This window comes from Megalobrama amblycephala, linkage group LG3, assembly GCF_018812025.1.
Source record: "Megalobrama amblycephala isolate DHTTF-2021 linkage group LG3, ASM1881202v1, whole genome shotgun sequence".
Classification (NCBI taxonomy): domain Eukaryota; kingdom Metazoa; phylum Chordata; class Actinopteri; order Cypriniformes; family Xenocyprididae; genus Megalobrama; species Megalobrama amblycephala.
In genome coordinates, this window is record NC_063046.1 from 13656462 (window position 1) to 13672860 (window position 16399).

General features: G+C 38.6%; 2 protein-coding genes across 2 annotated transcripts in view; both read left to right on the forward strand.

Annotated features, from left to right (window-relative positions):
* The first annotated feature begins 263 nt into the window (after positions 1 to 263).
* On the forward strand, positions 264 to 4891 carry hmgb3a (high mobility group box 3a). The gene is made up of 5 exons (XM_048184039.1): positions 264 to 407; positions 2273 to 2492; positions 2605 to 2741; positions 3029 to 3203; positions 3302 to 4891. The coding sequence occupies exons 2-5, from the start codon at positions 2343 to 2345 to the stop codon at positions 3488 to 3490; spliced, it is 651 nt and encodes a 216-aa protein (XP_048039996.1). The 5' UTR covers positions 264 to 407; positions 2273 to 2342; the 3' UTR covers positions 3491 to 4891.
* A 2346-nt stretch (positions 4892 to 7237) lies between these two features.
* Positions 7238 to 16399, forward strand: part of arrb2b (arrestin, beta 2b) — a 48539-nt gene continuing 39377 nt past the window's right edge. The window contains exon 1 of the mRNA XM_048184040.1: positions 7238 to 7468. Within this exon, the coding sequence (XP_048039997.1) occupies positions 7446 to 7468 (23 nt within the window). The 5' untranslated portion in view covers positions 7238 to 7445. The remainder of the gene's footprint in view (positions 7469 to 16399) is intronic.

Here is a 16399-nt window from a genome sequence, read left to right on the forward strand (position 1 = left end):
CACAAGAGCGAAAGAAGGAAAGTACAAGGATGGCAAGCTGATGTTTATCCTTTTGCAAGTTTACTAAGCATCCTCTAAATACATGTGTGTCATATAGGCTAAGCGTGAAAACTGGGGAAACTGAAGCCCGGAGTTCTTCTATGTAAGTTCTCCAGGCAGGCAGCATCCTCAGAGGTAAGAGGCTGGGCATACGAAAACCCACGACAGGACCAATCTGGAAGAAGAGTCGCTAGATGTGCATGCAGCGCTGCCCAATGGCGAGGAATGGAGGTTGTTTTGAATCGGCGAGACTGCCTAGCCAATCAGGCCGGTCTCGTGTTGAGCTAGCGCGAGGCTGAGCGCATGGGGTTTAAAGAGGAGAGAGAAGGGAAGACAGTGGCGAGATTTCAATCAACTCAACAACACAGGTATGGAAACCGTCTAATATTTAACACAACTTATTTAATTCATATGTAGCTTAAATATTTTAATTTACACACAGTTATACATTTTTAAAATGTGAAACTAACATTTATTCCCATAAAGCAGAAGAAATGTTTTTTTTTTTTATTTAAAAAAAAAAAAAAAATCAGTTCATATGTGAAGGTCAAGAATGAGTTATATATTTGCAGTTTGTTTGCCAATCTTTGCGTTTTGTCTTATACAGAAATGAGTGGAAATAACATAAAAATGTATTTTTAATAGAGGTCAAACGTAATTTTTCAGATTTACTGTTATCATGTTTTCTTTTCTTTTAACGGTATGATTAAAAGTTATTAAACTGTTTTTGTTTTCTGTATTCTTCACGCGCATCGCTGCTGAATATGGCTCGCTATGTCCTGTCTATGAACCACCCTGCCTTCTTCTATACAAACCGATTTCGATGACATCTCCACGTAATGTAATATTTTGTCCGCGAGATCCTTCGCTTATGCAATTATTCTTTGCTCTCTATCATACTGTGTGAAATATGCATCTGTATACGCGCTGGAAGCATGTTATTGCATTTTTTCTTTCCCAACATAAACAAGCGCGCTTGCCTTGTATTAAAATGGCTGGCGATTGAGACCATTGACGAGCAGCTATTCCTTCACGCTGCAAGGACGGGACAATTTCAGACAGAAAACATCCATTTTAGGTTCAAACTGCCCATTCCTTTCGCTTTCGCTCTGAAATGTCTATCTCTAACTCTCTGTATTAAAATAAAGACAGTGAATAGCGATTTATCATCTTTTCCAGCTTGACAGTCGCGCTGGATATATTCGCATAGGCAATGGCTGGCTGTGGTCTTTGTTAAGGCAGCACTGCGCCAAGCGACAGCTAGGGCTCAACTTAGAAAAACAGTTAAATACACTAAAATACGACTTGACAGCCTTCTACAGTCATTTTAAACTAAAAGTACAACATTTGTTTTAGTTGATAAATATGTTTTTCTTTTCGTTAAAGCCCTTGTATGGCTAGAATCGTCTTTTAAACCCGAGGGGGTGTGTATTGCTTTGTTGCACGGTGAACCCATCTGTTTGCTCGCTCCGCAAAGAAGCCATTTTAATGAATGAAGAACAGCAGCGCAAGGCAGGGCTTATACCAGTCACTATATATACCAGCCTCTATATGCTTGTAAACAGGCTGTAATGCAGTTTTAAACCAAGAACAGTAATTGGTTTCAAAATAAAATATTAATAAGGCATACAAGATTTATTAAAATAAACAACACTTTCTGTCATGAGGATGCATTTATGTCAAGGATGTTGAATAATTCTAGCTGATGACTTTTAGTAGCCAATTTTTATAGGCTACCACCACGTCACATGAGCGCCCAAGTGTGCTCATATATAACCTAGAGACTGTGTATGAAGTTAATTCATGTCTGTGCAATAGAGTAGTCCAAACTTTTGCTAGTACTAACAACAATCAATAAAATTTGTAGTGTAATTGTATTGTTAAATAATAATAAAATTCTATTGCTAATTATTATTGCACAGTAGCCACAAAGAATATGGTGGTGGCGCATTATATTTCCCAAAAACGGGCAGTGAACACCAATCAGTCTCATTAATAATCAGTTCACATCCCCCACGAAAGAAGGACGGGTCTGGAATTCCCTTTGTGTATCATCTTAGTTTAATAAGCCCTGCACCCCACTGCTTTTAGAAATGTTGTACCATCTAAAATACAAAAGCAGAATGAGTGGGGCTGAGTCATTTTGACCAGTTTTTAATAGCCACACCTGGCAGAAAAGGTATAATTCTTTTTTTTCCTGTTGTTTTAATACTCTTTATTCCTATTATTTTAGATATATAAAAAAAAAAATACAGCACAAGAGAAGACTTTAGTGGACTTAAGCCCCTCTCACTCTAACGAAAATGGCAAAAGGGGACCCCAGGAAGCCCAAGGGCAAGATGTCTGCCTATGCCTACTTCGTTCAGACATGCCGAGAGGAGCACAAGAAGAAAAGCCCTGAGATTCCGGTCAGCTTTTCAGAATTCTCCAAAAGATGCTCTGGAAGATGGAAGGTTAGATTTGCAATGAAATCTTCTAATGTTATTTGACTCAAATGATTTAAATAAAGCAATGCAGAGGTACTTTCATATTCTCAATGGAAAATTATCTTGATTTGTTGCGCAGGCAATGTCCGATAAAGAGAAATCCAGATTCGACGACATGGCCAAACAGGATAAGGTGCGTTATGATCAAGAGATGATGCACTACATGCCTGGAAAGAGGGGCAAAAAGAAGGATCCCAATGCACCCAAGAGACCTCCGTGAGTAGACACACTCAATTACCTCATTATTTAGAAAATCGCCTAGATGCATTTATTATGAAGGGTATTTTGTTGATTTGATGCTGTATAAGGCAGACAAGACTATCCTGTCAAATATATTCTAATATTCTGGTGTTTTAATTATTACGTAAGGTTTTAAAATGATAGATTGCTGGTGATTAAATTCTTCTTATTATAATATTCTAAATATTTTTATTTCATTTACAGCATAAATGAATCATTATCTTACAATTTTTGATGAATTATTATATGTTTATGATCAACAGCTCTGGATTTTTCTTATTCTGCTCGGATCATCGTCCACAAATCAAGGCTCAGTATCCCAGCCTGGGTATCGGAGATGTGGCCAAAAAATTAGGCGAACAGTGGAACAGCCTCACAGATTCCAACAAACAACCCTACCTGATAAAGGCCAACAAGCTGAAGGACAAGTATCAGAAGGTATGTCTCCATCTAGATGCTTCAATAGATTCCACCATGCAACAGATCACAATTACAGTGTTTTGCAATATAACAACATTATTTTATTTTTTGTGCAGGATGTTGCAGACTACAAGACGAAGGGTAAGGTTGGGAGTGTGTCCATGCCCATGCCCGTGCCCATGGGAATGATGGCGAATTGTATGGCTCCAAAACCCATGATGAAGGGTAATATGGATGATGAAGATGATGATGAGGAGGAGGAAGACGAGGAAGAGGATGATGATGAATACGATGATGATGAATAGACTGTCATTTTTGTGTGTTTGATCAATTATGATTATATTAACTACCCCCCCCCCTCCCCCAGTAGATACGGAATACACTGGTGGTCTTTCATAGCCAGATGTTGTTTTAATAGAGGTGGATTTTTTTTGTACTGTTGGCGAGAGACTAAGGGGGCGTTTACACGACACCATTTCAACTAAAAACAGAAAACTTTTTATGCGTTATGACCATTCATTTACACGACAACGCCGTTTTAAAACATTTGAAAATGGGATTCAAATTGCACGTTTTTGAAAACGATACCATCGTTGTCTCAACGCAAATTTGTGAAAACAGTGACGCCATACGTGTTCAGTCTATAGGTGCGTAGTCTTTCTTTAGAAAGTGATATCGCCGACTACTGGCCTGGCATGCATACTACAACATCATTAGTCGCAGATCCATGCGAACAGGGATTGTTTTGACAACGTCGCCTGTACGCGAAAAACGCAAAGGAAAACTTTTTTTGTGTTTAGTATATCATTGTCGTGTAAACACCCTAACTACCACAGTTTCTTACCTCTAGCTTTGTGTGTGTGTGAGTGCATGTGCACATGTCAAGCTCTCACTTCATCATGATAGCCCAGTGTCTTCCTAGCCCATGTTTGTATCCTTTTACCAATTGTATAACAAAAGGCCTTTACACAAGTAATACCCTTTCTGTATATGTAAATCCCTGACCTATATTTTTCTTTTTGTTTAAGAGGTTCCTGAGTGTGTAGCTCTGTATATGGTTGACACTGAGTAGATATTGTTTATGACTGTAATATGTTGCATGTGGAAAGGTGTCACAGTTTCATACTGTGCACCGATATCAGACATTTCATGCTGAACCCATCATTAGTTTCTTCTTCCTTGTACAGTTTAGGAAAAAAAAAAAAAAATCAGTGCAAAAGAGCAGTTGCCACCAGCACGTCAGTTAGTCCTGTTGCAGGGGTGTGTGCTATATGTTGTTTACTATACTATATAAGATATTAGCACATACAAGATCAGTGTAGGAAAGATATTTATATTATCTTTCCTATATATTAACTGTTGTGTGATCTAGGTATGCACCAATGTAGAAATACTGATTTGTGTAAAATGTGGTCAAAATGTTACAATATGAAGCAGACAAGGACTATTAGCACTATTGAAGTATGGCATAAAAAAAGTTTAATGTTAGCATTTGAGGGAAAAAAAAAAACAACCCTGATAGTATTGAAACATAAAACATATTGGCCAATATTGATATGGTCACTGTATGGTGCATCCCTAGTTTGATCCTTATTTTTGTTGAATATAAAGTAAGAAACAATGCTGATGATAAATCTGTACTTATCTGTATCTATGATTTTCATTTTATATGTTTGAGGTTTGCAATTAAATTGAAACATTTTTAATTGTGTTTTGTATGTGTGTGTTTAGACCAAGAACACAAGATCATGAATGTACCTTAATGATTGTGGATTACTAAACAATGACTAGAATATTGCATATGAAATATTTATTTTAAACAAATGGGTGTAGGAATGATTATCTAAAGTTTGAAAGTTCTAATGATTACCCAGTGATACTGAAATCTCAGTGCATAGAGGACATGTTTTCAACAAAGGGTTTTGAAGCTTACAGGTGCATCTCAAATTAAAATATAATGAAAAAGTTTTTTTTTCCTGTAATTTAATAAAAAAAGTAAAACTTAAATATATTCTAAATTTATTAGACATAAAGTAAAATATTTCCAGACTTTTTGTTTTCATTTTGATGATTCAAAAGATTTTTTTGAATTTTTTTGATCAAAATCAAAAAATCAGTATCTCAAATTATTAGAATATTTAATTTCAAGTTCTATTAAATTACCATTCTCAGGGTATAAATACTGGGTTTAGGTCAGTAATCCCAACAGCAGTCATGGGGAAGTCTGCTGACTTGACAGTTGTCCAGAAGATGATCATCAAGACCCTCTACAATGAGGGTAAGCCACAGAGGGTCATTGCTGAAAGAGCTGGCTGTTCGCAGAGTGCTGTGCCAAAGCATATTCATGGAAAGTTGACTGGAAGGAAAGAGTGTAGTAGGAAAGGGGGTACAAGTGAAAGGAATGACCGCAGGCTTGAGAAGATTGTCAGGCGAAGCCGATTTAAGAACCTATGAGAGCTTCAAAAGGAGTGGACTGAAGCTGGAGTCAGTGCATCAAGAGCCACCACAAACAGACGTCTTCAGGAAATGGGCTACAACTGTCACATTTCACGTACCAAGCCACTTCTGAACCAAAGACAACGTCAGAAGTGTCTTACCTGGGCTAAGGAGAAAAAGAACTGGACTGTTGCTCAGTGGTCCAAAGTCCTCCTTTCAGATTAAAGTAAATTTTGCATTTCATTTGGAAATCAAGGTCCCAGAGTCTGGAGGAAGATTGGAGAGGCACAGAAACCATGTTGCTTGAAGTCCAGTGTGAAGTTTCCACAGTCAGTGATGATTTCACCTGCCCACACTGCCAAATGTACCAAAAGCGGGTTCAATGACCATGGTGTTACTATGCTTGATTGGCCAGCAAACTCGCCTGACCTGAACCCCATAGAGAATCTATGAGAGAAAGATGAGAGACACCAGACCCAACAATACAGATGACCTGAAGTCCGTTATCAAAGCAACCTGGGCTTCCATTACACCTGAGCAGTGCCACAGGCTGATTGCCTCCATGCCACACCGCATTGATGCAGTAATTCATGCAAAAGGAGGCCCAACCAAGTATTGAGTGCACAGAAATTAACATACTTTTCAGAAGCCTGACATTTCTGTTTAAAATATCCTTTTTTTATTGATCTTATGAAGTGTTCTAATTTATTGAGATAGTGAATTGGTGGGTTTTTGTTAAATGTGAGGCAAAAGAACCAAAGACTTAAAGTACTTCAGTCTGTGTGCATTGAATTTATTTAATACACGAGTTCGACAATTTGAGTTGAATTACTGAAATAAATTAACTTTTCCACGACATTCTAATTTATTGAGATGCACCTGTATATACATTTCTTTATTCCAAATATGCAATAGTTTTAAATAAATTAAAAATGCAAATAATAGCCGCAGGTGCAATATGTATAAGCTTAGACAAGGCACTCAAAAGTCTAGTTCGGCCTGTGTAATAAGGTTCTTACGGTCCTTAAATGATCAAAGGTCAGACAACAAATCCCTGATTTTTTTGGCACAAACTAAAATTTCCTGATTCACATGTGTATGTTATGCACCTTTCAGTCGCTAGATGGCGCAAGGCTCTATTTTAAAATACAAGTTTGAGCCTTATGGATGCGTTACATAATGCCATCATGGGATTTTTTGATAATGACATTAGTGACATTCTGAAATTAGATGGCAGTCATGTGCAGTCATAAATGAACTCTATTAGTTTGTCTTGGAGAAAATTAACTATCAGTTCCCAAGTGCAGTTTATCAGTCTGTTGCTCTCCTGTTTAATGTCATTCGTCTCATCATTTTGACATTTTAATGCTATCCTTTCAGAGATGTTGACATTTAGATGAAAAAGCAGAATGCTTCCAAATCCTGTCAATTATATTGCAAACATTTTTTCGCACTTTCTCCAAAAAGACGCGTAACAGACTCATAATAACACACGTAAAAAATGTAAATGTCTTAGTTTTTCCTTATATACTGTACTAAGCATCACACGTTCGTTCGTGACCCGAAGGATGACGGTAGGTATTTCTCAGCATTTGATTGGCTACTCGCGGTGCCTATCAAACTCCGAGGCCAAAGCCCAGTCGCTGCTTGGTGTCTGAAGCGGCAGCGAGAGGCTTCCGTCTCTGGGCTGCGGAAACTACCCTGCGCAAGCCAGCGCGAGTGGCACTGATTGAGGAAAGGAGGGACGCTTTATTCGAAGTCTCGGCTGAGTTAAATACCTATTATAAAGCATCTTCTCCTTATTGAAGGAAAAGGCCTGCGGAGATGGGCGACAAGGCGGGGACCAGGTAAGAGGCAGTATTCCGCGCAGGTTCAATTGCTGCTCTGACTTCTTATTTTGAAGTCACGATATCGTATTCTCACAGCCTATCCTATCATGAACAGTCTTACCAAACCTCAGAGGCTGGAGGGATGTCGCGGGAATCCTATTAGTCTTTTTGAGTGAGCCTACAGGATATGCATAGGCACTCGAAGCAAGCGCTCTTAAAACATGATCACTGGACATCTTATGCACTTCACCCAGGGTGGGGTGACTGACCAGCACGCTACACCGTAAATCTACAGCCCTGCTCAATTCTTGTACACCCTAGAAAAGCAACTGCAACTGAAATCTCGAAGTTATGCGTAGGAGTGCGGCATGTAGTTGCTCTAACAGCTCTTGTTATCTGCCGCTATCTGATGTTATCTTGAGGACTCAAGTTCGGACTGATATTTTTTTTTTTGCAGGCTTGTCATTCGCTTGAATAACAAGCACGTACTACGACAGGTTACTATAATGCTGCATGCATGTAAACGAGCACTGTTCATTATTTTCCCCTCTACTATCCGAAACCAGTCAGTCGCACCCATTGCGAGAAATTCCTGCTCATCACTACACGCTCACTTCCTCAACTTTCAGAAAAGGCCTCGACGTTTCCTGTTGCAGCAAACAGTGTGTTTTAATGTGACTAATATCTCATTTAACACCTCTGTGTGTGCAGAATAGGCCCTATAGGCGCAGTGTAGATGGATAGTCGAGTCGTGGGCGACCATGTACGTGCGCTGAGTTTGATGAGTAACCCAGCAATCCTCTCAGTTGTGCCTTCAGTTCTGCTTACATGTCACGGCTCACACCATCAGGAGGAGAGGAAACCCATGGGCTTCTACCTCCTGTGTATCTATAGGCTACATTTTAGGGCTTAACAGAGGTGTTTCAGTCAGGTTACCCTGTTAATTTGACATATGACACAATCTTGCGACCCCCCCCCCCCTTTGTAAATGATATGAAATTGTCAAAATCTAATTTTTAGAGGTGGAACGGTTTGTTGAAGGTTTATACAAAAGTTTGCATATTTTGTATCACACATGGCCTGCTATGTGGAGCTCACACACGCTTCAGTCAGAAAGAAGACTTCAGTTTTACTCAGAGGTCCAAATTGAACAAAAATATATGCAATTTGGTGCAGATGTTGTTATGTATGTGGACAAAAAGTAAGCTTGTAGTGTAAATCAATTAGATTTTTATTACAGAATAACAGGATACTTGCATAAAATGCCTATAAATATTAATATCTTGGTAAGATCAGATATATATAAATTAGGGCTGCACAATTAATCAAATTTCTAATCGTGATTACAATTATGGATGCAACAATTACGTAATCGTTCAAAGGCGCAATTACAACAAAAAAAGTCCACTTGCATTATTCTGCGTTTTTTTTTCCTACAGGTTATCTTAAGGGTTTTTTCCATTGTATTAATTTTAGTATAACATTATAATACCATGCATATTATAATACCATGCATATAAACCAAACCAATGTATAGTTGACATTTAAGGCTTAATGCTATAGAAAAGCATTAAAAAAAAAAAAAATTCAGGAAGAATGTTTTCAGGTTATTTTCATATAAAAAAATATGGCTTTAAACAATTATATAAAGCTATTCAAAACATCATTCAGTGTAAATTGTGATAATCGTAATTTAATAATTGCAATTACAATCTCAAGGGAATAATCGACAATTATGTTTTTTGTCATAATCGTGCAGCCCTAATATAAATGCTTAGTTTTATGACCAAAGCTCCGATAGTTAGTTTTATTGTGGGAGCAAAACGCATAATGCGACCCACTACGACCCACATAAAAGTAAACGTTCCTCAAAACCTGATGTATCATATTTGATACTCACATTTTAACATGATTTTTCTTACTTTGTACATGCACCTAAGTTGCTTCAGTCCACTAACTGTTAATCTTAAAATATTAAGAACAAAAGTTATTCTTGCATTTACTTATTATAAAAACCATTACAGGTTTCACAACAAAAAGTCACATGTCCTGAAGGTGGACATGAATTAGGAATGAACTATCAGAAGGGGTATACATTAGTAGATTGTGTGCAACAGTTTGTTTGTTTTTTCCAGCAAAGTTTTGATTGCTTTAGAGGCCTTATCAAATATGATACCGCAGGGTTTAACTTCATGTTGTACCAAACCTGTATGGTTTTCTTTCTTCAGAACACAAAGAGTGTTTCAATTTGGTCACCGTTCACTGTCATTGTAAGATGTGTGTGAATTGTGAAATATTTAAATTTTTGGATGAACTATACTGTTAACCTCTATATTTCACTTCACAAGGTTTGGTTTTGCCACTGAAATGCGAAGGTTTGCTTTGAAAAGGAGCTCGAAGGAGAGCAGTGATTGTTGCATAGTTATTGTATTGTAATGAGATTAAATAGCATGACTTTTGTGTGTGTGGGGAGCAGTTGTTCATCAGCCCACTACAGAGCAAGCCATGCACAGCAAACTTAGCGCCTATTGATTGACACACATTCATAGCGCTGCAAAGCTGTGAAAGAGGTGTTTAATGTAGGCGTCATCAGCCCTTCTGTGCTTTCAAATTAGCCTTGGGTAAATTAAAGCTCGCTATTTCTACATAAATGTTGTATTTATTATAATATCTATTTATAAACATATTTTGCCACCTAAGACCTCCATAGAGCTAAATAGTATAGCCCTGCCTGTTTCTGCTAGGTAGATTCTGATTCAGCCTCTCTTGTGGTTGACTCACTGGAGTTGTTGTGGAGGCTGTCTGCTGTGGGGGTGTTGGTGGATCTTGCAGGCTCAGTGGTGTGTGATGGTCTTATGAAATCCCCTCTATGTGTGTGTTGTTTTGTCTTTTGTCTGCCAGATTTTTCCAGGTGGCAAAACTAAGTAAGGTTACACTTTATTTTACTTTATTAAAGTGCCCTTGTTTCATTGTAATTATACATTTTCAGTAGGGATGTGCGCAACGACTAATTTCACGAACCTTTAAATGGAAATTATGCAGCTGCCTAGTCTAACCACCCCTCGCCCCCCTGGAGACAGACTATATGCAATCAATTTGACTACTTAATCTATGAACAGTCAAATCCCATACTGAATGCGCTAAAAATAGGCCAATACATGCGATGTGCTCGGCCTTGCGTTATGATCATTGTATATTAAACTAAAGCATTCACTTAAGCGACGTTACTCATTATAGACATGTTTATTCAAATCAACTGAATCAATAGGCAGCGCAGGTCCATTAAGTTAAATGGTTAGTTCACCCAAAAATGAAATAAATTACTCACCCTCATGTTGTTCCACACCCATAAAACCTTCGTTCATCTTCGGAACACAAATTAAGATATTTTTAATGAAATCCAAGAGCAATTTAACCTCCACTGTCAAGGTCCAGAAAGGTACTAAAGACATAGTTAAAATAGTCCATGTGACCGCAGTGGTTCAAAGTGTTATGAAGCGACGGGAAAAGCGGGCGCAAAAACAAATCGAAAATAACTAAGCTTAAAAATAAGTTTAAGTGTAAGAAAATGTGGCTTAATATCAATGCAGGTAAGAGTAAATAACACAACTGTATAAAAAGGTGCAACATTTAGGAAGCAAGCATTGGATGACGAGGGACGAAGATGGAGGAGGGATTCAAGAGTGAAACAGCAGGAAGACTGTTTGCCTAATTTGAAACTTGTACAGCTGTTTTTAATACATCCAATCTAAACTTTATTAGCTTGTTAGGGCCCAAGCGAAAATTCGCGCAGGGCCCTCTTGTTCTTCTAAGGATTATTATTATTTTTTTTTTTTTTTTTTTTTTTTTTTTTTTTCCGTCTTCCGGGGCTTTTTGGGGGCCTTAACATGCTCAAAAACTCTTGAAAATTGGCACACACATTGGAATCCGCGGCCATTAGGACGCCGGAGAGGCTGGTACCCGGGCGTGGCAGGGGGGCTCGACAGCGCCCCCTTGAAAAAAGTCTGAAAATTTGGTCCATATATTAAACACGCTTGCACGTATTAGTATGAAACTCAGTACACATATAGACCTCATCGGGCCGAACAACTTTCGTGCTCTAAGTTAAACACCACGCCAACAGGAAGTCAGCTATTAAGGGTTGTTTGAAAAACGCATGCTCTGGAATTTGATATACTCCTCCTAGACGATTAATCCGATCGCCACCAAACTCGGTCAGCATGAAGTCAAGACACTGATGATTAAAAATTGCCAGGGGATTTTTGATATCTCGAACGGTTTGGCCGTGGCGAGGCAACGAATTTATGGCGAGAAAAAGGAAACAGGAAATGTGTTATAACGTCTGCATACATATATTGATCTTTATGAAACTTCACGAGTGTGTTCGTTATAGGAGTCTGATCACATGGATGTGACTATTGTGAGTCAAAGTTATAGCGCCACCAACTGGCAGCAGGAAGTGTATCACTTTTTGAAATGTTTTGAGATCACCCTCTTATTTTTACCTGATTTGCTTCAAACTTCATCAGTGTAATGTCAATACACAGCAGATGTAGACCTATGACAGGATTTTTGATATTTGAAATATTGTTGCCATGGCAACAGGTCAAACTGTAATAATATTCTTGAGTGTTTTTGAGGCTCTTAACATGCTTCAAATTGCATGAAACTCGACACACACATCAATATTGTCAACCAGTAGACATGGACAAAGCCATAGAAATGGGCGTGGTGGAGGGGCTCAGTAGCGCCACCTTTTGACAAAAGTGGGGGGTTAGTTTTTCCTACAATCACCAAACTCGGTACACATATTGTTCTCATCAAGCCGGACAATTTTCTAATTTACATTCATTAGCTCCGACCAACAGGAAGTCAGCTATTTTGGTTTGAATGTTAATTTTTTGAAAAAACAGGCTATGAATTTTATACTACTGCTCCTACAGGGTTTATCCAATTTACACCAAACTTTTTTTAACTTGTTGCTAACACATTGAAGTTGTTTAATTGCAAACGGATTTTGGATATCTCAAACGGTTTGGCCGTGGCGAGGCAACGAATTTATGGCAAGAAAAGGGAAACAAAGTGTTATAACTTCTGCATACATTAATTGATTTTGATGAAACTTCGGCTTAGTCTTCGTTGTACAAGGCTGATCACATGGATGTGACTATTGTGATTCAAAGTAATAGCGCCACCAACTGGAAGCAGAAAATGTGTCACTTTCAGCATACATTGAGATCACCCTCTTATTTTTACCTGATTTGCTTCAAAATTCATCAGAATAATGTTAAAACTTGGCACATGTAATCCTTTGAAAATGGGCAGGGAGGAGGGGCTCTATAGTGGCACCTTGTAGTGCAGTAAATGTGGAGTGAATTTGACATAGTCCTTTGATGTTTAACCGTTTTAAGTGCCTATTGCCCGCTGTGCACAGTTGCCCTGAAGCCACCGGGGTGGCGGTGCCACCGGGCTTGGGCCCGCCATCGCTGCTCGCAGCTATATTTTATGTTTACGATTGCTCTTCAGTCCATTCTCAAGGGGTAAAAGGAGAAGAGTTGTGAGTGAACAGAGCCATGACTCAAGGGAGCTGACCAAGCATTGTGAGAGACTTCTGAGGTCACTTCGAGTTTTGTAATCACAGGGATCATTTTGGTAAGACCAGGGGCTTCATTTATAGAACGTGTGTCTGCACAGATTTGTTCTGAGAGTGTGTGTACGCTAAAATCCACACCAATGTTCATATTGATAGAAACGGTCTTTGACGTGGAAAAGCGCTTAGCGCTACGTCAGGGTCTACGTACTTTTCCTTGTGCAGAGATTCGGAGAACTGCAGGTATTTGGAAATCTGAGCAATTCTTGCTGCTCGCCATTCTCAAGTAAAACATTTGGACGTTGACTGGTGCTCTTTTATGTGTTACCATTCAGCTGCGCACAATTTTAAGATCATTTGCAATTTGTAGATTTCACATCTGGAAGAGAGGCGTATGCATGTTTTGTGTGCGTACGTTCATTCTCTGAATCACACGTACGCACATTTGAGAACTGATCGTAATGGTTTTATAAATGAGGCCCCAGAACAGGAAAAGTGGAAGGAAACTTGGTTTACATGCTGAACAAAATGTCATATAGCTCCAGATAGCAGTGTTTTTGTGTTTGCACCATACTTGCGCAATATCCTGCAGCTGAGTTCGACGTTCATTGGGGATTTACTGGAGGCTGGTTAGTATAAATCCCCGTACTCCAGCTTGTGACATCTCATCTGCATGCTCAAACTCGTATGTTGTCCTCATTTTGTAGGGTGATTGATTGATGTGGTCCATTAAATCACATCCGCATCAATACGATTAGCATGAGCGTGATGAACTCTTCTCATGTTTTAATTCTCTCCTCATGCCCTTATGCTTCGGCCCGTAAATCTCGCCTTTTCTCCTTTCCACTCTCTTTCATCAGTGATTGATAACGTTACAGACTCTCTAGTTTCACAATGATCTTTCCACTTAGTCTGCAGTGAACATTTGACAGGGTAAACTATAGAAATGGAACATTTTGTTTGTGCAATTAAAGGGATAGTTCACCAAAAAAAAAAAAAAGAGAGAATATTCTGTCATTATTTTCTCACACACGCCTTTCCAAACCTGTATGAGTTTCATTCTTCACAAAAGAAGATATTTTGAAGAATTGAACTGTTTTTGTCCATACAGTGATCCAAAACAACATTAGATTATATGGGCAAAAATTTCTTTGCCATTTTTTAAAAATATCATCTTTTGTGGTCCGCAGAAGAAAGAAGGTCATAGAGTTTGGAACGTCATAAGGGTAAGTAAATAATGATAGATAATGATAGATAATTCATTTTTGGGTAAACTATCCCTAGAGTCTCATTGACCTAGATGGAAAGGGTACACTCTCAGTGATGGCTCACAGCACGGTCACAGTATTGCTGTTGCCACCCATGTTTGTGTGTGTGTTTATCTCTCACACATATACACACCTCTAATTCATCAGCTGATGGCTCCATTATCTCATTTTAAGCAGAAAGGGCAATTCACTGGAGACTATTTAGACACCTGTCTGCACTGACGGATTAAGTCTCTACATTTAACAGGCGCTCAGTTCCTCTAACATAGTCTAGTTTTGTGGACTGAGTTAACCCCTCTCACGGGATCTTGTCCCAAATGAATGATGTTCCGCTCCATCGGTTTCATTTTCGTAGATGTTGTGGGTTTATGCGTGCTGAATAAGGGCACACTTGCAAAAAGTAAAGCTCACGCTACATTTTTACATTTTATGAAGAAAATAAGTGGTGCTTGCCAGCCCAGAACTTGCCACCATAGGGTGTTCTGGGTGGTTACTCAAAAAAGCCTCAATGTAAGACTTTGGGGTTTTTTTTCACCCATTTTATCATCTTGTCAGCTATACTTAGAAAAGTAATATTATAGTTTTCCTTAACAAGCCACACAATTTAAGCTATCATCTATGTAGTTGGCGATGAGTTACATAAGCTTAATGCTTGGGGTTTGAACAATGTTTGAGCAGTCGTAGTAGTGATTCTTGTCTTAGTAAACACATGAACAAACTGTCTTTCTCTAAAAAGAACTGTATTGTACTTTTTCTGTTGTCAGGAGTATTGCCCTGTGCATATAAGATATTGTAAAGCTCTTATCACGGAAAGCTGGAATTCAGCAGTTTGAGTTCACAATAGGAAGTGGTCTAGAAAAATAACATTTACACACACAGCACCTCAGCAATGGAAAAATAATATAATGGAAAAGCAATCTCAGCTGGGTTCCTTTTTTCCATTATATTGCTCTTTTAATTAGGAAATTGCTTGTACTTGACCTCTATATCTTTTTTCCAAATAACTTTGCTTCTAGATGTGGGCTGTTGAAATTAGGAGCAACAAGCTCTTTAAAATAGGCTCTAATTATGGGTGCACATTTGCTCTGTGACGTCACGTGGTGTCTGAGTGGTTAGCCTAGTGTCCTGTAAATTGTCTGCATGTGTAAACGGCTGACAGGTGATTATAACCAGACATCCTTGGTGCTTCCCTTGGCTCCGTCCTAAGACAACAGTGAGATTGATTAAGTCCCTCTCACACACACGTTTACTATCTCCATCCATTACTGTCTACATTTTTCTCAGTGCTGTCTCTTCCTGCTGGATCCTCTCAATGCTTTGGTCTTGCGTGGTTTTTGCATTTCAGACATTTGCATTGTCACTAAAATACCCTGTTTTTACTGCACACACGACACCAAACGTGAGTGTCCACTTGTTTGTCATGTGGGTGGATTTGTTAACAGTATTTTTTTTAAGGTTATCAGGGCTTAATGTTAAGCATTTCCTGGTTCATGTCTTTAGGACAAGTAAACTATTAAGTATCTGGAATATGAGTTCAACCATATAGTAAATTGTAAAGCATTATTTTGCTGCCAAGTGGGGAAAAGAAACCCCCCCCCCCTTTTTTTAATGTTTCTCTGTAATTTATTAATGATCAGTATGATTACTAATGACTACTGTACAGAAGGGGTGGGGAGGAAAGAGAAGTATAGAAATAGCCTTAAATAATGTGTAGTTGTCAGCACACGTCAAGTTTTTCTTGCGATCTTGCTGCCTCTTATGTGTACATGTACTTTTTACACACGAGAAGCGCGTTCAACGTGGAAACGAACAGTACCTGTTTTTGAAAGCGAATGAACATATCCTGTATCTGATGCTAAATAACTAAATATTGAGAATGCAACAGCATGTATTATATTTTTTCTAGATGATCGGCCACTGATCAGAATCAGCTGATAATCACTTCCTTTCATTTGATGTGTCTCGACGGTCACATAGAAAGATCACGTTTTAATGATGCAAAAGATGCGCGTGTGAGCAGATACAGTTTCAGTCTCCACCAGGCTAGAGTAAAATAGTAACATGCTTACAAGGTGTGTATAATTTAAACTA

Bases quoted from the DNA above. Each gene is read 5' to 3' on its own strand.
- hmgb3a (XM_048184039.1), top strand. From the start codon at position 2,343: ATGGCAAAAGGGGACCCCAGGAAGCCCAAGGGCAAGATGTCTGCCTAT. The intron at 2,742-3,028 runs GTGAGTAGACAC...TATGATCAACAG, and splicing joins AATGCACCCAAGAGACCTCC to CTCTGGATTTTTCTTATTCT. The intron at 3,204-3,301 runs GTATGTCTCCAT...TTTTTTGTGCAG, and splicing joins TGAAGGACAAGTATCAGAAG to GATGTTGCAGACTACAAGAC.